At 37.1% G+C, this 17,392-nt stretch overlaps 1 protein-coding gene across 7 annotated transcripts in view; it reads left to right on the forward strand.

Annotated features, from left to right (window-relative positions):
- NBAS (NBAS subunit of NRZ tethering complex) overlaps nt 1-17,392 on the forward strand; it is a 330,504-nt gene that overhangs the window by 142,567 nt on the left and 170,545 nt on the right. For all 7 annotated transcript variants that reach the window (XM_055540893.1, XM_055540896.1, XM_055540894.1 and 4 more), the window contains 4 exons: nt 1,103-1,236; nt 9,419-9,481; nt 11,532-11,654; nt 15,367-15,469. In XM_055540893.1, the coding sequence (XP_055396868.1) occupies nt 1,103-1,236; nt 9,419-9,481; nt 11,532-11,654; nt 15,367-15,469 (423 nt within the window). The remainder of the gene's footprint in view (nt 1-1,102; nt 1,237-9,418; nt 9,482-11,531; nt 11,655-15,366; nt 15,470-17,392) is intronic.

Below are 17,392 nucleotides of genomic sequence, written 5' to 3' on the forward strand. Positions count from 1 at the left end.
ATTTTGTAATACCTTGAAGAAGTATATATATATAAATCCTCTAGCCCAACTACTTTAGAAAACTTTACTTCCCTGGTAACCTCATTGTTTCTTCTTTCCATCCTTTTCTTCTGTTCATCTGTTGATACGGTTTTTCTACTGAGAAAATACCCTTTATTGGCAACTTCTCTTCATCCCTTTGCTGGGTTTTTTTTTTTGTGTGTGTGAGTTTCTACTAAAATGTTGAAAAGCAGTAGATCTTTATTATGGAAATCATCTTAATCTTATTTTGTTGTTGTAAAGGGTGCTAAGAAAGTACTTTCAGTCTTCTGTTTTGGAGACAATAATATAAGCATTTTACTTTTATTAATTTATTTAATTCTCACACAGTGGTATTAGGAAGATGTTAATATCCCAGTTTTATAGATGAGAAAGGGCTTCCCTGGTAGCTCAGATGGTAAAGAATCTGCCTGCAATACAAAATAAGGCACAAATCTGTTAACTTCTATATCCCAGAAAATACTCTAAGAATGGCTCTTACCCTTTATGTCTTGCAATGGAAAAGTGACCCTAAATAGCCATCTTTCTGCATCAGAAATATGGAGTATGTTTCAGGATATGAATATTACCACATTCCAATGTGACTTCTTTTGAAAAAAATGTCAGTACTGTTGAGTTAAATGACTAATACTTAATGCGTACTGAAAAATAGCAGGTTTGAACATCTCTGAATATTACTTAAGGAATTTTATATTTTTTTTTAATTGAAACATCAAATTTGGCTTTAGGGTTAGAAATGTTGATTTTAATGAATTGCCTTTTTAATTCACTATGTTTCTTCTGTCTACTTTATCTTGAATGGGTCATAAATTGAGGAATCTGTTTTCAGCAGATGCAAGGCTTATGGGTACAAATTGTCTTTTCTCGCTGATTCTGTAATTAAAATGCAATTTCATTTAGAGTTATTAAAGACCCCAAAAGTCTGTAAGCTAAAAAAAGCCAAGATTTGTTTCTGCAGCTGATTAATTGCACTATTTAATATTCTATTGACAGTGGTACTGGTATATGGCAAAGCTGAATGTAAATCTATTGACATTTCACACAACACGCTTTCTTTCTCTAGTTGCAGCAAAAAATCATTCCTGATCAGGACCAACTAATGGCAGTAGCTCTAGAATGCATCTATAGCTGTGAACGAAATGACCAGCTTGCGCTTTGCTACGACATATTAGAGTGTCTGCCACAAAGAGGATACGGGTAAGAATCCACAGTGTGCCGTTTTTGTGGTTGTGTCTTTTTACCCTAACAGTTACAGTGAAAACGTTGCTTCTCTGAATGTTCATTATAGAGAGTTTGGGGAATATAAAATAAATAAAGAAGAAAATGAAATCATATGCAAACCTGTTGCCTCAAGATAAACACTTTTCTAGTAGTGTATGAGAAGTCGCTATAATTTTGTCAGCCTTGATAATTATCCTTTAAAAAATAAGCAGTATCACTATCACCAGAACAAGAAGCACTTTAAGTATATAGACAATAATGTGTCTTTGTTTTAAATTGTATTTCTAATTAATCTTTTCCCATATTTTTGGGCTAGCTGTATTTCTTCTATGAATTGTTTGTTCTTGGCCCTTGCCTTGAATAAAACTTTTAAGTGATAATGTGTGGATATACATACCTCATTTTCTTTACATCTTCTATCTTTATCGAGATATAATTAGCATTCAGCACCATGTAAGTTTGAGGTTTAAGCATAATGACTTACATATGTTGTGAAATGATTACCACGTTTAAAATAAAACTTTTTTCCTTATGGTGAGAACTTTTAGGATTTACTCTGTTAGCAACTTTCCAATACAACATACTTTAGTGTTAACTATAGTCATCATGTTATATGTTACATCCCCAGTATTTATTTATCTTATAACTGAGAGTTTGTACCTTTTGACCACCTTTATTCAGTTCCCCTCTGGTAACCACAAATCTGACCTCTTTTTTGGTTGTGTTTTTTTGGTATGATACCTCCTGTAAGTGGGATCATACAGTATTTGTTTTTCTCTGTCCGACATATTTCACTTTGCATAAAGCCCTCAAGGTCCTTCCATGTAGGCATAAATGGGTGACTTCCTTTTTTTTTATGGCTGAATAGTATTCTATCATGTGTGTATATCACATTTTCTTTATTCTTTCCCTTTATCCTTTGATGGGTACTTAGATTGTTTCTGTATCTTGGGAATTGGAAAACATGCCGCAATGAACATGGGGTACAAATATGTCTTTGATATAGTGATTTGGTTTTACTCAGATATATAACCAGAAGTGGAATTGCTAGATCATATGGTAGTGTTATTTTTAATTTTTTGAGGAATGAATATACATAATTTTTAACTGGGCTTATGTTTAAGTAGTAATTTACGTAACATTCTTTTGGATCATTTAGGTGTATGCAAATCCGATTTGTATTTTCTCTTTGAAAGTCACACAACAATCATTCCTTTAATTATACTTTAAAAATGTAGTATATATTATAAATTTCATATCTGGAGGAGTTAAAAAAGCACATGGAAAAGCACTGAATGAAAAATTAGTGGGCCTGTCTCTATGCCTTGGTGATGACAGCTGAGTCACTTCTGCGGTCATCAGTTTCCTCGTTTGCAGAATCAGCTAATTAGACAAGAAGTCCTCCTCATGCTCTATTTCTTTTTCTCCCTTCTCTTTCTTCTTTGCTGTCTTTTCTTTCCAAGGAAATATTTGTGTGTGTGTGTCTGTGTGTGTGTAATGAATGATAAAAGTCACTGATTTTGCAACCCATTATGAAATAATTGTTTCATGTAATCTTTCAGTTCAGTTCAGTCACTCAGTCGTGTCTGACTCTTTGCGACCCCATGGACTGCCACATGTCAGGCTTCCCTGTCCATCACCAACTCCTGGAGCCTACTCAAACTCATGTCCATCAAATCGGTGATGTCATCCAAACATCTCATCCTCCGTTGTCCCCTTCTCCTCCTGCCTTCAATCTTTCCCAGCATCAGGGTCTTTTCCAATGAGTCGGTTCTTCACTTCAGGTGGCCAAAGTATTGGAGTTTCAGCTTCAGCATCAGTTCTTCCAATGAATATTCAGGACTGATTTCCTATAGGATTGACTGGTTGGATCTCCTTGCAGTCCAAGGGACTCGCAAGAGTCTTCTCCAACACCACAGTTCAAAAGCATCAGTTCTTCGGTGCTCAGCTTTCTTTTTGGTCGAACTCGCACATCCATACATGACTACTGCTGGAAAAACCATAGCCTTGACTAGATGGACCTTTGTTAGCAAAGTAATGTCTCTCTGCTTTTTAATATGCTGTCTAGGTTGATCATAGCTTTTCTTTCAAGAAGTAAGAGTCTTTTAATTTCATGGCTGCAATCACCATCTGCAGTGATTGTGGAGCCCAAAATAAGTTTCTCACTGTTTCCATTGTTTTCCCATCTATTTGCCATGAAGTGATGGGATCTGATGCCATGATATTTGTTTTCTGAATGTTGAGTTTTAAGTCAACTTTTTCACTCTCCTCTTTCACTTTCATCAAGATGTTCTTTAGTTCTTCTTCATTTTCTGCCATAAAGCAGAAGGTCTGGTCTCATCTTTGATAGTACTAAAATCACATGAAAACTTGATGGGGAAGGAATACTCACATGGTAACAAAGTATTACCTTTAGCAGATATTTTTAACTTTTTTTTGTAATTTCATAAGGGAAATATACATTTATAAAGTTCAAGTCTGACTATTGTCACGTTTGATCAAGTTATCAGAAATGGCATCACTTAAGAGTCAGATAGCCTAGCAGTATGTGCCTCCTCTTGAGAAGCAGTATGAAGTAAAATTATTTACCCTGAATCTAATCAGTACTTTAAGCTGGACTTCTAGTTTACAGTAAATGTAGGGAATAGGAGAACAAGTTAAATAACACCTTGAAGGAAAAACCAGATAAATACAGACAGATATTCTAGAGGTCAGGTTGTCTTCAGTTTGAAAAGTCCGTGTCGTGAATAAAAACAGATTGGTGGGGGTGAGGGGGAGCTATTCTGAAATTAAAGTGTCCAAGGGAACTTAATCCCCTTCTAATCTTTAACCATAAAATAATGTTATGTACTAGTTAAAATGAGGGTACTGAGAGACTTGTAATAGACAAGCAAGTGTGGGCTTCTCTCCTGCCCCATCCTTGGATACCTGTCTTATAGATCATGTTTTTTCTCTTCTCAACTTTGTCTGTGTCCTTTAAAATATTATACTTATATTGTTTACTGATTTTTCCAACTTCAGATGATTATTGACTTTGTTTTATAGAAGCCTACCCTGCCCCCATACCTACTTCTCCTAACCATTTTCTCAGTGTAGTTAAAGAGGTATTTTTATCATTGTGATTATGTATATACTGTTTACACAGAGCTAGTTATTATTGTATTTCCTTTTTATGCATTTTTTTTCTTGTATTGAAAAATTTCCTTGTCATTGTTTCCATTTATTTCCCTCACTCGTCTGACAGAAGTGTAAAAATCCTTTTCAAGGTCAAAAATACCTAGTAATCTTTCCTTTCTTTTTTCACACTATCTCTTACTTCAGAGAAACGTCTTAGAATTGTCTTTTCTCTTCCTCTGATATGGATTAATTCTTTGCTGTGCATTGGTCATGTCTCCTCTGTTGTTATGTTGCATTTCTGGGGTTATTATCTTCTCCTTTCTTTACTTATTCCCTCACTTTGATAGAACACAGTCTTGAATAGCTTCTTGTCAAATATCACATAGAGGCATTCTTATTTTAAGACTGTTCCATGTCAGAAAAATATCATAGTTGCATCCTTACACTTGGAAGGTTTGGCTTGCATGGAAATCTGGGTTAATGATCCTTTTGCTTATGAGTTTTGGAGACATCAATGATGGTGAGAAGTCCAAGGCCATTATATGGCTTTTTTCTCCTGTTTTTGGAATCCTTCTGTACCTACCCTTCATCTCTAATGTTCTGAAATATCATAACGATGTATTTTATCATGAATCTAGGTTTATCATTACATAGTGTGTTGTTCCAACCTGGAGACTGATGTCCTTCAGCCTATTCTTTCTTATGTTTTCTTCCTGTTATGTTTCTTTGATTAATTTATTTGCATGCCCTTCTGTTTTTCTTTTTTGCACATTTTAAATTTACTGCCTGTTTTGTTATTTTTTCCCTACATTTTGATCTTTCGTTATATGGTCTGGGAAATTTCTGCAATTTTATCTTCTAATCCTTATTTTGAATTTTAAAATTTGTTTTGGCTTTCTTAAATTCCAAGAATTTTTCCTTATTCACTTTAAAACAAAATCGTATCCTACTCTTTTTTTCACAGATGCATAAACCCCCTTCTATACACCCTGCATTACCCTCACCCCACCATGATCTTTGATTTTTGATATTTTGTTTGTTTGCATCTCTGCTTCTACTGTGAGATCCTTTCCTCCATATCTAATGATTCTTGACCATTACTGCTACTGCTAAGTTGCTTCAGTCGTGTCCGATTCTGTGCGACCCCATAGACGGCAGCCCACCAGGCTCCCCCATTCCTGGGATTCTCCAAGCAAGAACCCACTGGAGTGGGTTGCCATTTCCTTCTCCAATGCATGAAAGTGAAAAGTGAAAGTGAAGTTGTGTCTGACTCTTAGCCACCCCATGGATTGTAGCCCACCAGGCTCCTCCGTCCATTGGATTTTCCAGGCAAGAGTACTGGAGTGGGGTGCCATTGCCTTCTCCTCTTGACCATTAATTTATATCTAATAAGTAATAATTGCTATCTTATTAGATAATATCTGATTGCATGCCTTGTGACAAGCTGAAGGCTTTTCATTATAGGGGTCCTTAGAAAATTGCCTTATTTGTGAGCAGCTAGATTGTCAGTCTTGTTTTAGTTTTGCTTTCTGGAGGGTAGGGTCATCTTGCATTCTGTCTGTTGTGTTACAGAAATGTTGGGTGGTTCGTAGATCCTGATTGTTGATCTCTTTTCATTAAAAGTTGAAGTGCTGACCCCAAGAAGGAATCAAGGCAAATAGCCTTGTTCCTGGTAAAGCTCAATGGAGACTGTACCAGTGGTTAATACTTCCCTTCCTCAGTCCAGGTTTAGGGAATCTTCATATGGAAAGAATTAGAGAAGGAAATGGCAGCCCACGCCAGTGTTCTTGCCTGGAGAATCCCAGGGACGGGGGAGCCTGGTGGGCTGCTGTCTGTGGGGTTGCACAGAGTCAGACACGACTGAAGCGACTTAGCAGCAGCAGCAGCATGTAGAAAGAAAAGGTGTAATTACAGGGGGGACTCAGAATCTGTTTATTACCGAAAACTGTACTGATGGGACCACAGGCTCCTTCACATCTTTGGTGAAGAGAAGCAAGTCTACCTCTGGGAACCATGGGGATTCAGTAGGCAGCACAGGGCTGGTAATGTGGATTGTCGTAACAGTTTTTTTTAGCAAAATATCATTACCCATCGTTTAAAAACCTCATCCCAGTGGATGTCAGAGTGTCTCAAGTCAAAGTGCTCTTCTCAAATGGGGTCGAGATGCAGAACCCTTTCCTTAACAAGCACCCGATAGGGCAGAAGTGTTGGGGAGGTTCTTTTTACATGAGCTTCAGGAATGGCATGATGGTCCCTCCACCTGCTTGATGCCCCCTTGGTTGTTCTTGAATCATCTGGGTAAAATCATTGACTTCCAACTGACATGTGCAATTTTTAAAAGTAAACATATGAGACTTTGTTCTTCAGTAAGGTCAAAGAGGCATGAATATCAATTAGAGCTTATCTATCAACTTATAACCAGTAATTTGCCTACTCTGAGGATTGGATTTAGTCATGATATCAATTGAATGATGATATTCAGAGAACATTTTTTTTTTAATGTAGACATTATAATGAGGGGGCTTCCCTTGTGGCTCAGCTAGCTGGAACATGGAAGCAACCTAGATGCCCACTGACACATGAATGGATAAAGAAGTTGTGGTACATATATATAATGGAATATTACTCAGATATAAAAGGGAACACACTTGAATCGGTTCTGATGAGGTGGATGAACCTAGAACCTATTATACAGAATGGAGTGAGTCAAAAAGAGAAAGATAAATGCCGTATTCTAACACATATTTGGAATCTAGAAAAATGGTTCTGAAGAATTTATTTACAGGGCAGCAGTGGAGAAACATAGAGAATAGACTTATGGACATGGGGAGAGGGGAGGGGAAGGTAAGATGTATGGAAAGAGTAACATGAAAACTTACATTACTGTATGTAAAATAGATAGCCAACGGGAATTTGCTGTATGGCTCAGGAAACTCAAACAGGGGCTCTGTATCATCCTAGAGGGGTGGGATGGGGACGGAGATGGGAGGGAGGTTCCAAAGGGAGGGGATATATGTATACCTGTGGCTGATTCATGTTGAGGTTTGACAGAAAACAACAAAATTCTATAAAGCAATTATACTTATCTATAAAGTAATTAAAAAAAAAAAAAAAGCCACCCACAATGTGCGAGACCTGGGTTCGATCCCTGGGTTGGGAAGATCCCCTGGAGAAGGGAAAGGCTACCCACTCCAGTATTCTGGCCTGGAGAATTCCAAGGACTGTGTGATCCATGGGGTCACAAAGAGTTGAATGCGACTGAGCAACTTTCAGTTTCACTATAATGAGGGGATGAATATATTTGTTTTCAGAGAGTGTGTAGGCTAAGAAATGCCTTTTGTGTTTGTGTGTGTGGCCAAAAGCTTTTTTCCAGCTTCAGATTAATGGTTTCTGATCTAACAGACTTTAAAAAATTTTTTTTTGGTAAACAGACACAAAAAGCATGATACTCTTCTGTTGTTCCATTCATTTCTTAACGATTGTATTTCATTATTGTAATTTTCTAAATAATTTCAATTATAAGTTAGTCTAATATTAAAGTATAGGCCTTCAGAATATTTACTCTGGTTGTTTTTGCTCCTCGTGCCAAGTTTGTCAGTTTACATTCTCTTAGTGATTAGTTGTTTATTTTCAGTGATTAAATGGTTTTACATACCAAATGGTTAACCATATATTTATTCACTATTTAGGATATTAGATTCTTGTGTGTCTTACCTAGACTGCACATTCTACCTGGCTGAAAAAATTCTTTAGTCACTATGTTCATGAATGTCATTCACAAAGGAAGAACATTGTATTCTGAAAATCAATGACAAACGTTTATTGTAGAGCTACAAAATGATAATTTAAGAATATTGTTTCTGAATGAGTGTGCTAATTGAAGACAAATGATCTTTTGTTTTTGAAGGGCTTTAAGTGGAATATACCCTAATTTATCACTCCAGTCCAAGGCTGAAAACTTGGTTTAAAAAGATAGTACAATCTTTGTAAATTGCATGAAATAATTGCCACATAGATTTAGACCAGGAAAAATAGATAGTTTTAAAAATAGTGAGGCTTTGGTGTTCAAGGTAGGTCACTTTTAATTTTCCAAGGCCAGATGAGATTTTTATTTGGTTTTCTTATCAGATCATAGGATCTTGCTGGAATTCAGCCAGATCATTGGTTGGAAGGCATCAGAGTGTGTCGGGTACAGTTGTTCTCAGTTGAGAGCTGTCCCTCCGAGGTTGGGACACTGTTGCAGAGGGTGGCTGGGGGCTTTGCAGCAGTTGCTTAACTTTTCTGCCGTATTCCTTTCACTTGCACGTGTGTTGTACTGTACTAAGTCCATCCTGCCAGCCATGTTCTTATTAGTTTACGATCTTTTTCATGGTAATGTTTCTCCTAGTCTCCCCTAATTTTTTCCTGAGAGAGAGTTTGTTATCTCAACTCCCTGGTAGGAATTATCTATATGATGACTATGTACTTCTCCTTCACTTTAAAATATTACAGTGGAGTCAGTGTGAATGATGAGATGTAAAAGACCCTTGAGTATATGGAATCCTAATGGACAAGTCCTACGAGTCACAGGTGGTGTAGACAGGACCAGGACAAAGCCACTGTGCAGGGCCATGGCTCCTAATCTATTTTATTGTTAAAAAAAAAAAAAAAAAATACAGAAATAAATGATAGCTTTATTCTTTATCACTTCTTTAAAGAAAGACTACAGTCGATTTATAATTCTTTTTTGCTTTTCATCAGAACTGAACTAAAAGTCTTTAGGAAAATAGTTGCCCATGTCTCACTAATCTTTAATAAAAAATATCATTCTGTTCTAGTATTTTTTATCTTAATCTCTTTTGAGTTATGAAAGATGCTGAATGAGTGTAGGAGATGAGACTGACATTTTACTTGGACAGTATGATACCGCTTTTATGTATTAATGTCCAAGGGAAACATCAGTTTTTTTTGGTTTTTTTTTGTTTTTTAACTTGAGTTTGGTATTTTAGTTAAAAAGCTACTACTAAAGCCTAATTTTAATTCTTTTTTCTTTATCCTTCAGTCAGAAAACAGAGGTCACCACAGCGCTTCATGACATGGTAGACCAACTGGAACACATTCTCAGGTGAGAAAACGGAGTCTGGTTCTATGCTGACTAAGGACATCTGTCCAAGAAATGTTACATTAAATATGCCCAGTGGTCATTTCTACTTTGATCTCATATTTGTTTGATTCTCCTAGGAGTGAATGAATCTAATACTAGCTTATCTCAGCAGAATGCTACAGTAGTGGAAACATGAACTTTGAAGACTGGTAGAAGTGTGTTCAAATCTAGGTGTCGTCACTTACTAGCTGTGTGATCTTTGAGCCTATGGTTTTCTTAGCTGTAATACCTATAATATCTAACTCATAAGATGTGAAGTTAATATTATATTAAAGGCTTCCCTTGTGGCTAGGGTGGTAAAGAATCCACCTGCAATGCAGGAGACCTGGGTCCGATCCCTGGGTTGGGAAGATCTCCTGGAGAAGGGAAAGGCTACCCACTCCAGTATTCTGGCCTGGAGAGTTCCAGTCCATGGGATTGCAGAGAGTCGGACACAACTGAGTGACTTTCACTTTCACTTTAAGCTTTTAAAGTACCTCACACTTAGTAGGTAAATAAGAAATATTAGTTCCTTCAGTAATTGCTACTTCTACCAGCAAACAGTGTTTATTTTGCCCCTTAGTTTCCTTTTTTTTGGGTATACTACATTTGATTGAATATTTGGATTATAGTAGTAACTAGCAATATTCTTTACTGTGAAAATGAAATATTAAGCTCTTTTGGAGACTGAAAATTTCCAAGTTGCTATTCAGAAAGTGTAATATTGTTTACTAGTGTTCATTTTTATGTTTATATATAATGTGCTTGTATGTAAATTTTAAATATTTACATTAAAATTAAACTTTAGGAATAATAAACTTTGCTCTTCCAATATACAATTGTAGAAATTATAAATAATAACATCACTTGATAATGTTAGTATGTAAAGTATAAGTATTTGCAATCTACTAATTTGATGGCTCTCTCCTCCCCACAGCCTCTCTAAAAAATTGAGCATAGTTTGAACAAAACTTAATTTGTTAATATAGATTCATTCCTTACAAATCTACATTGTTTCCTTTATTTCCCTAATGAAGTGGGAAGGAGCTTTCCCAAAGAGATACAGTATAATAAACACAATGTATTTCATAAAAAGTTATTACTGCATGATAAACATTATTTATTTCACCACATGTTCCTGGATGTAACCATGAATTGTGTTCATAGTCAAATTATGCTCTCAGTATCTCAGGCAAACAGTAGGACCCTGTAGGTTTCTGGATGATTCACAAGTCTTTCACTGTTCACCTTAATTTACTAACCTTTTAAAAGGAAAGCTTTTCATTCCTGTTCCAGCCATTAATAGTTGATAAATGTTTAGTGTATATAATGTCACAGCCATTAATAGTTGATAAATGTTTAGTGTATATAATGTCAGGTGACAAGACCCATTAAACTTACCTTTATGCAGAGTTACTGAATTTTATCTGACCTTTAATTCATAAATGTGAGATTTGGTGAGAACAACAAGGTGTGTATACAGTGCTGATAATTATGGAATAAGATATCCTAAGAAGATCCATATAAGAACAGGAATCTTATTTGTTTGTTTATAGAATGGATTCCTGAGGAAGATTGAGCCTTATGGTATTTCTGTGGTTTTCCAACTCTAAAATCCTTTGCTTATTGCTTTTCTAGCAGCCTTGCCTCTAACAAAAGACTCACTAGGGTTGTTAAGAGTTAAAGCTGGGTATTGCAGTGATAGATTTGGCTTATTTTGCTGACTTGATGCTTTTAGAGTACAGCAAAATTGTGAAAAAGATTTTGAGATAAGGATATGCCAGGGTTTTAAAAAAATGTTAACTTATCCCAAGAATATTGTAATAAAAGTCAGTAGGGGAAATAAAATTTGGTATATAGTTATTAGCTTTTCTTTGGCTAAGAATTAATGTAATGTGTAAAATTGGGTCATTCCCTGTGCTACTTTTTTATTTTTAAGTACTTAAACCTAAGTGCTACTTGTATATTTAACATTCTTAGAGCTGTGTTGTTTGGTATCAAAGCATATTTAAAAGTTCTTTTTTACTTACAGTGTGTCAGAGATTTTGGAGAAACACGGACTTGAGAAACCAATTTCCTATGTTAAAAATACCCAGTCTAGCTCAGAAGAGGCACGCAAGCTGATGGTTAGATTGACTAGGCACACCGGTCGAAAGTGAGTAATAAACACAATTAATTGATAATTGTGCATGCTTAGAAACAAGTACTGTGTTTTGTTTTTTTATTCTTTTTCTGAGTTCATTGGGTTATAATTGACCAATAATAAATTGCACATATAAAGTATAGAAACTGATAAGTTTTGATCCACGTGTGAAGAAAGCTGAGCGCCGAAGAATTGATGCTTTTGAAGTGTGGTGTTGGAGCATCTATTTATGTGATTATTTGCCATCAGTGTATCTTCTTAGATCATTTTAAAACTGAGCTTTTGTTTCTTTACTGATTTTGAGTTTTATTATATACTCGGGATATGAGTTCTTTTCTAGATATATGCTTTTGCAGAGGTTTTCTCCTGTCTTGTCTCATACCTGTCTTTTGAAGTGCATATTTTATACATTTTGATAAGATCCAGTTTATCAGCTTGTTCTTTGTTGATTGTGTTTTTGATGTCATGAAACTTTTGCCACAAAGATTTCCTCCTGCCATTTGTAGTAAAATTTTTAGTTTTTCCTTTTGCAGTCAGATTCATGGCCCATTTGAGAGTTCATTTTTGTTTATCATTCATGATTTTTTTTTTAATACCTAAATATTCCAGCATCATGTGTTGAAAAGACTATCTATACTGAATTGCTTTTGCATCTTTGTTGACTATCAGTCATCCATATAATGGGGGCCTATTTTGGAATTCTTTATTTTGATCCATTGATCTATTTGTCTGTCTTCTAATAACCATACTATGTTAATTGTTATAGATCTGTAGTAAGTCTGAAAATTATTGTAAATTTATAGGAAGTCTTAAAACTTTTTCCTCATCTCTTTTTGGACAGTTTATTATAGTTACTGATTTATGTGCCTTATATTTCCCTTGAAATCATCAGCCTATCCAGGGGAAGTGTTATAGTTACCGTACATGTAATTTGGAATCTTATGAATCATTGGCCATCTCTCAGTTTTTATATGAGTAATTTAGAAGATTCCGATAATTTAAGTCTTAAGATTTCTTTACAGCTGTGAACAGTTGGTCAGTATTTCCCACCATGTTGGCTCTACTGTAGAATCCACTCTTCAATAAGAAAGCGTTGGTGCTGCTGCTAGATTACCTGCTGTCTTTCCATTGAATCTCTCAAATGCTTTTGAAGTCTTTGAAGTTAATTTCTACTTACCGCATTCTACTTACTGAGAATGTGTAAGAGAGCATGGCCTCTTTCTTCAAGGTAGTCAACTTGAAATGAATCTTAATTATTTCACATATGCTACCACAGCTTGACCTTCAGCAACTATAGAATTTTCTTACGCATATTCTGAATGGTGGCAGGTTTCACTGACTGTGTCACCAATGAGGTTTTACCATCTTGAACTTTCTTCAAGGTAGACAACTTGAAATGAATCTTAATTATTTCACATATGCTACCACAGCTTGACCTTCAGCAACTATAGAATTTTCTTACACATATTCTGAATGGTGGCAGGTTTCACTGACTGTGTCACCAATGAGGTTTTACCATCTTGAATGCTGTACTATTTTCTCTCTGGAAAATAACACATGCCATCATTCCAAAATGGTAACTAATACATTATGTTTGTATTCAGGTATCTCTCTGTCAATTTTCAAATCTCTTGTTATGGTGACCCCAAGTTCTACTCTTGGTTCTTATTTACTGCATGTATTCTGAAAAGACCATTGGAAATAATGTCTTATAATTTGTTTTAATTAAAACCTGTACTTACAGCTAGCCATGTGTGAGCAAGCATTAATACCATCTGTCCCGTGTTGCTGGTTTCCAGAAGAACAGCTGGGCATGAGAACTTGAATTCAACTAGACAGTGCCCAGGTCTGGTTTTATGAAGCTTGTGCAAGATAGACACTTAATTTTTCAAACATTTTGCTACTTTTTTGCCTGTAAGCCAAATTTGAAAGAGCCCTTTAATTTTTTGAAGTCCACCCAAAGAGTTCACATACCAATGTCTAACTAAGGGAAGCACTTCAGGGATTATCCTTAAAGACTTGCAAATATGTCAGCTTGTTTTATGTATTTGTATGCTGGAAAAGAATGTGTTCTCTTTAAGCTTTATTGCATACGAGATAGAAATAATTGTTCATTTTGTGTAACAAATATAAAATGCTGGAAGCAAATTTTGTTTTTAATGCATAAGAAAGAAAACAATGCATGGAAAAGAAACATCCAGTTGGTATTTGACAAACACAAAACAAAACCTGCCCTTTTCAAGCAATGTGATTCATGATTATATAGAACTTCAGCGCTAGAAAATAAACATAAATGGTGATTACAGACTCATAGATATTCAACAAAGATGAACTTTGAAGAGAGGTGGAGAAAATTATATAGCACATTCACCCTCCTACCAGGCAATATTTGTGATGGTGTATGTGACGACAGAAAAACAAACAGTGTATTTGTAGCTTTCACATTCATTCATTCACATCTGTTGAATGCTCTGTTGTGCCAGAAAAATGTGAAGCATGTCTTTTCATACATTCTAGTTTAAGTTAATGCTCATAATTTTAAAAAAAGGGATCTGAAGTTCGAAGAAATTAGTAAGTTTATTCAATTCCATACAGGCAGTTGAGCCTGTTTTTACACTTAGGAAAAACCTTGCTTCAATTGTCTGTTTTATCCACATTAATCTCTTCCATTCCTTATCATTGTCTGAGATGGACTTTAAGTTAGAAAACTGAAATTCAGGAGTATTAAATGCTCGCAGTCACAGAGCTAGTATGTGAGTCTCTGGGGCATTGTTAAAAAAACCTTTTCTGTTGCTGCAGAAGAATCTGAGCCATCAAATATCTAAGTCTGTGACTCTGGAAGCTGACATGACATGGTATTTGAATAGCTAGATTGTGTAGGCCTCACTGCTCGAGCCCCGATTGGTAAATTGCTTCTGAGCAGAGGAAACTGTCGATACACTGGGGAACCTGCTAGGGACTTGCTATTTTGAACTTTCCCATGTTGGTCACTGGCTTATATTTGAGGGGACCCTGAGCACTATGGCTATGGAATTGTTGAAATAGATACCAACTTGTGTGGGGAATAAAGCGTCTTCCTAAGCCAGATAGGAACTGCAGCTCCCTTACAGGGCTCTGTCTTGTCCCACCTGGGCTGGCACCTGGGTGGAAGGAACCCCCGCAACACTGTCCCAGACTCCCTGGACTCTGCTGAGACTCCCACTGAGAGGAAACCCTGAGGCTGCCCTGCTGACCAGCTGTGCTTCCCACCTCAAGACTCAAGCCATGTGTGGCCTCTGTGGCCTTTTCCGTCTGCACGTGTGGTTGAAGTTAAGGACATCCCCTGCTGGCAATTGCAAAGTGATGAAGATGGAATTTTGAAATGCATTCTCCTGTCTCCAAGTGCTTTTTCTGCTGTATTGCAGCTGCTTTATCTTAGGCCGTGTGCTTTATTTCACCATAGAAACTCACAGCTTGTATACCTTTGCCATAGTCAGAGAATGCTATTCCAGTTTTGTGTCTAGGCCTCCTGTGACTGAGGTCACTCTGCCAGCATCTCTGATGTTGTGTCACTGCCCGTCTTTTCCCTCTGTCTTTAATCCAAGCTTTTTTCCCTGGAAATTCAAATGAAATATACTTCTGTTGATCATCCAGGAGCTGTGTGGCATATAGAATGGTAGTACCAATTTTTTTACTTTTGGTCAATTGACAACAGCAATTTTCTTTTTTCTTTTTCTCCTCCCAGGCAGCCTCCTGTCAGTGAGTCTCACTGGAGAGTGTTGCTGCAGGACATGTTGACTATGCAGCAGAATGTTTACACGTGTCTAGATTCTGACGCTTGCTATGAGGTAATTTGACAGATTTTAGTATTTCCTTTTAATTTTTAAATTTTGGTTGTTAGATTTTGTTCATTGAACACAAAGATGATGACCATAAGCTTCACTGTAATTAATAGGACTGAATTATTGACAAATAGCTGGTAATTGAGTAGTGCTTTAGAGTTTGAGCACTTTCATATCTATGTTTCTGTCTTCTTTGTTCATCGCCACACATTTATTTAGTGAGTTAATTCTCATCTGGAAAACTCCGAATTGTACATCAAGTACAAGCCTCTCTTCCATAGTTTTGGTGGTCACCAAAAATGACTTCATCATAGTTGGACTTCCTTTTTAGCTCAGATGGTAAAGAATCTGCCTGCAGTGCAGGAGACCTGGGTTCAATTCCTGGGTTGGGAAGATCCCCTGGAGAAGGAAACGGCAACCCACTCCAATATCCCTGTCTGGAAAAACCCACAGAGGAGCCTGGTGGGCTGCAGTCCATGGGGTCGCAAAGAGTTGTGCATGACTGGAGATCAGTCCTGGGTGTTGATTGGAAGGACTCATGCTGAAGCTGAAACTCCAGTATTTTGGCCACCTCATGCGAAGGGCTGACTCATTGGAAAAGACCCTGATGCTGGGAGAGATTGGGGGCAGGAGGAGAAGGGGACGACAGAGGATGAGATAGCTGGATGGTATCACCGACTTGATGCACATGAGTTTGGGTAAACTCCGGGAGTTGGTGATAGACAGGGAGGCCTGGCGTGCTGCGATTCATGGGGTCACAAAGAGTTGGACGTGACTGAGCTACTGAACTGAACTGAACTGAACTGAGCGACTAACACTGGTGACTTGTGAAAAATGGCTTCATGTACCTGAGAAAAGTCTCTCAAATCTGCCTGTCTTCATCTCTGCTAAGTTGCAGTAATCCTCCAAACTTGTTCCGCTCCTTCTATGTCTCCTTCTAACTTAACATGGATTGAGAATATTCTTCTAGAACAGACCTTTTCATTACACTCTTCTTAAAATGAGCTGCTTATTCCCTATCTACAGTCAGAAAGTACCCATATTTCTTACCCTGTCATAGAAAGCCACTGGGGATTCCAGCCACCCTGTGCATTTCTCACCTCTGACACACTCCACTGTGTCCTCTGGGCTCCAGTGGTGTCTGATCTGTCCTGAGTCCCTCCGCTCACCATGCTGTTCCCTGCTTCTGTGATTCTGCACGTTATTCCTTTTGCCTGCCTGGAATATGTTCCTCTTTTTTTTTTTTTAAATTTTATTTTATTTTTAAACCTGAAACACTGTATTAGTTTTGCCAAACATCAAAACGAATCCGCCACAGGTATACATGTGCTCCCCATCCTGAACCCTCCTCCCTCCTCCCTCCCCACACCATCCCTCTGGGTCGTCCCAGTGCACCAGCCCCAAAATTGATGATAACTTGTAGGATTCAGCTCACTATTCATGTCCTCTAGGATGCCTTCCTTTGTCCTTTGATATAGCTCATCTCTTTTGTAGCCTTTCTTTCAAATGTAGTGACTTGCATGTTTCTATATGTTTCTTCCTCTTGGTCATTAGCCTATGGGCAGGCATTATTAGATCATGTTCATCTTCAGCTCCCCTAGTGCATATTCTAGTATTTGGCGTACAAAGGGTACTTAAAGATGGCTAGTTGTCTCGGATTGTAACCCAGGAGGATTTAATCCTTATTTTGGAAGGTATGTGTATTACCACCAAATTCCTCAGGCTTTGCATGGAAAAATGATCCAGCTAACCCATTTTTAATGAGATATAGTTCAAAAGAGTGTTCCCATTTGAATTTTCCTATCAAATAAGCCAGATCCAAATTGTGTAGGATATTTCTCGTGTTGCTGTGCTCTGACAATCACGAAGCATAACCTGTTGATAAAATGAGAGTTATAAAATAGGTCTGTGTTTTATGAAATTGGCTGT

Source organism: Bubalus kerabau, chromosome 11, assembly GCF_029407905.1.
Source record: "Bubalus kerabau isolate K-KA32 ecotype Philippines breed swamp buffalo chromosome 11, PCC_UOA_SB_1v2, whole genome shotgun sequence".
NCBI lineage: Eukaryota > Metazoa > Chordata > Mammalia > Artiodactyla > Bovidae > Bubalus > Bubalus kerabau.